At 48.5% G+C, this 1,539-nt stretch overlaps 1 protein-coding gene across 1 annotated transcript in view; it reads left to right on the top strand.

Annotated features, from left to right (window-relative positions):
* Positions 1-1,137: 1,137 nt before the first annotated feature.
* The window catches only part of LOC107116422, a gene marked incomplete at its 3' end in the record, with an annotated part of 8,501 nt that continues 8,099 nt past the window's right edge, over positions 1,138-1,539 (top strand). The window contains exon 1 of the mRNA XM_015418317.1: positions 1,138-1,483. Within this exon, the coding sequence (XP_015273803.1) occupies positions 1,138-1,483 (346 nt within the window). The remainder of the gene's footprint in view (positions 1,484-1,539) is intronic.

The raw sequence follows: 1,539 nt of genomic DNA, 5'->3' as shown, positions 1-1,539 counted from the left end.
GGAAAAGAGAGAAGAAGTAAAGGCTGAAGGACTCTGAATTCTGCCTTTGAGAACTTTGGTTCCAGGGGATGGTGGGGGGCATTGTTATTGGGCAATTGAATGTAAATAGGGAGAGTTAAAAGTTCTAAAAGTTTGACACAGTTCATAAGAAGTACAAAGATGAAAAGTTTGGATGCAAAAAAGCTAGTTGGAGGATCTCCTCTCTTGGGTTTTTAGTCAGTAGTGGGTTCTTTACTTTCTCCCTTATATGTAGTTTTCCCCCTCCCCCTTTCTGTTGTAGTTTTTTGTAGTGTTAAAAAAATCAATAAAAAAATCCCCTCTGGGAGCTCAAAAGAAAAAAAAGTATTAGCTGCAAGTATTATATGAGCTGCCATGACAAAAGGAGGGAACAAATTTAACCAGGTAGTTTCTACTGTAATTTTTAAAGATATCCAAATAGCTAAACAGAGATCTGTTAATAGATCTGAGAAGATGTCAGGAGACCCATTTTCAGGGTTCCCACAGGGGTGTTGTAAAGGTGGGAGTATCACACTTGGATCTGGAATACCCAAGTTCAAATAAGGGTTCCTTCCTTCATGCTGAGAAATTCTTGGAGGTTTGGGGATGAAGCCTGGGTAGGGTTGTTAGACCCACGGTCAGGGTGGGGGCTCCCCCAATTTTGGGAGCTCTAATCTGCCACTGGCCAGCAAGGGAAACCCCACCCCTGAACAGTCCCCTCCCACATCATAGTCATCAGCAGGGGTCATTTCCTGCAGGAGCGCACAGGAGCGGAGCTCCGGCAGTAAAGAGCCCAGGGGACGGGCACATACAACAAGCCCCACCCCCTGCTCCCAGCAAGAAGCAGCCAGGTAAGTAGCAGAGGCCCCCCCCCCGGCCCCCTGGTCCAAAACAGTCCAGTGGCACCTTTAAGACCAAGTTTTATTCAGGTATAAGCTCTCCCTCCTCTGTGAGGGCAGATCTGCACGTTCCCCCCCCCCCAATAGCGATCAATCCAAAACAGTCCTGTGGAGCCTGAGTGGTGGGGTTGCCGTCTGACACACTTCCGGTGATGTCAGGGGGTGTGGCATATGCAAATAAGTTATGCTAATGAGCTCCTGCACCTCTTTTTCTACGAGATGACCCCTGGTCATCAGCACGATGATGTCACCAGGAAGTGACACATCACATTCTAGCATTTGGGCTGAAACTCTATCACCCTCTGCCAGAGCCAACCTGAAAAGAGGCATCCGACAGGCTAAGCTGGGCTACAGGCAGAGGATTGAGGATAAATTCAACACGAATGACATGCAGCAGGTGTGGCAGGGGATTCAGAATATCACCAATTATAAACCAACTCTTGCTGCGGTTGATGGAGACCCTTCATTGGCGGAGGAGCTTAATCTCTTCTTTGCCCGTTTTGATGTAGAGCCGAAGGGGACAGTCATATTACAACCATCTGTCCATGGTGGCCCCTCCCTCAGGGTAGAAGAGCATGAGGTGAGGCGTACACTGAGGTCTGTGAATCCGAGGAAAGCGGCTGGACCTGATGGCATCACGGGA

The sequence above is a fragment of the Gekko japonicus genome, unplaced genomic scaffold, assembly GCF_001447785.1.
Source record: "Gekko japonicus isolate JY-2015 unplaced genomic scaffold, Gekko_japonicus_V1.1 scaffold6299, whole genome shotgun sequence".
In the NCBI taxonomy this organism is placed as follows: domain Eukaryota; kingdom Metazoa; phylum Chordata; class Lepidosauria; order Squamata; family Gekkonidae; genus Gekko; species Gekko japonicus.
The sequence above is the reverse complement of the archived record's forward strand: the minus strand, read 5'-3'. Positions and strand labels throughout refer to the sequence as shown.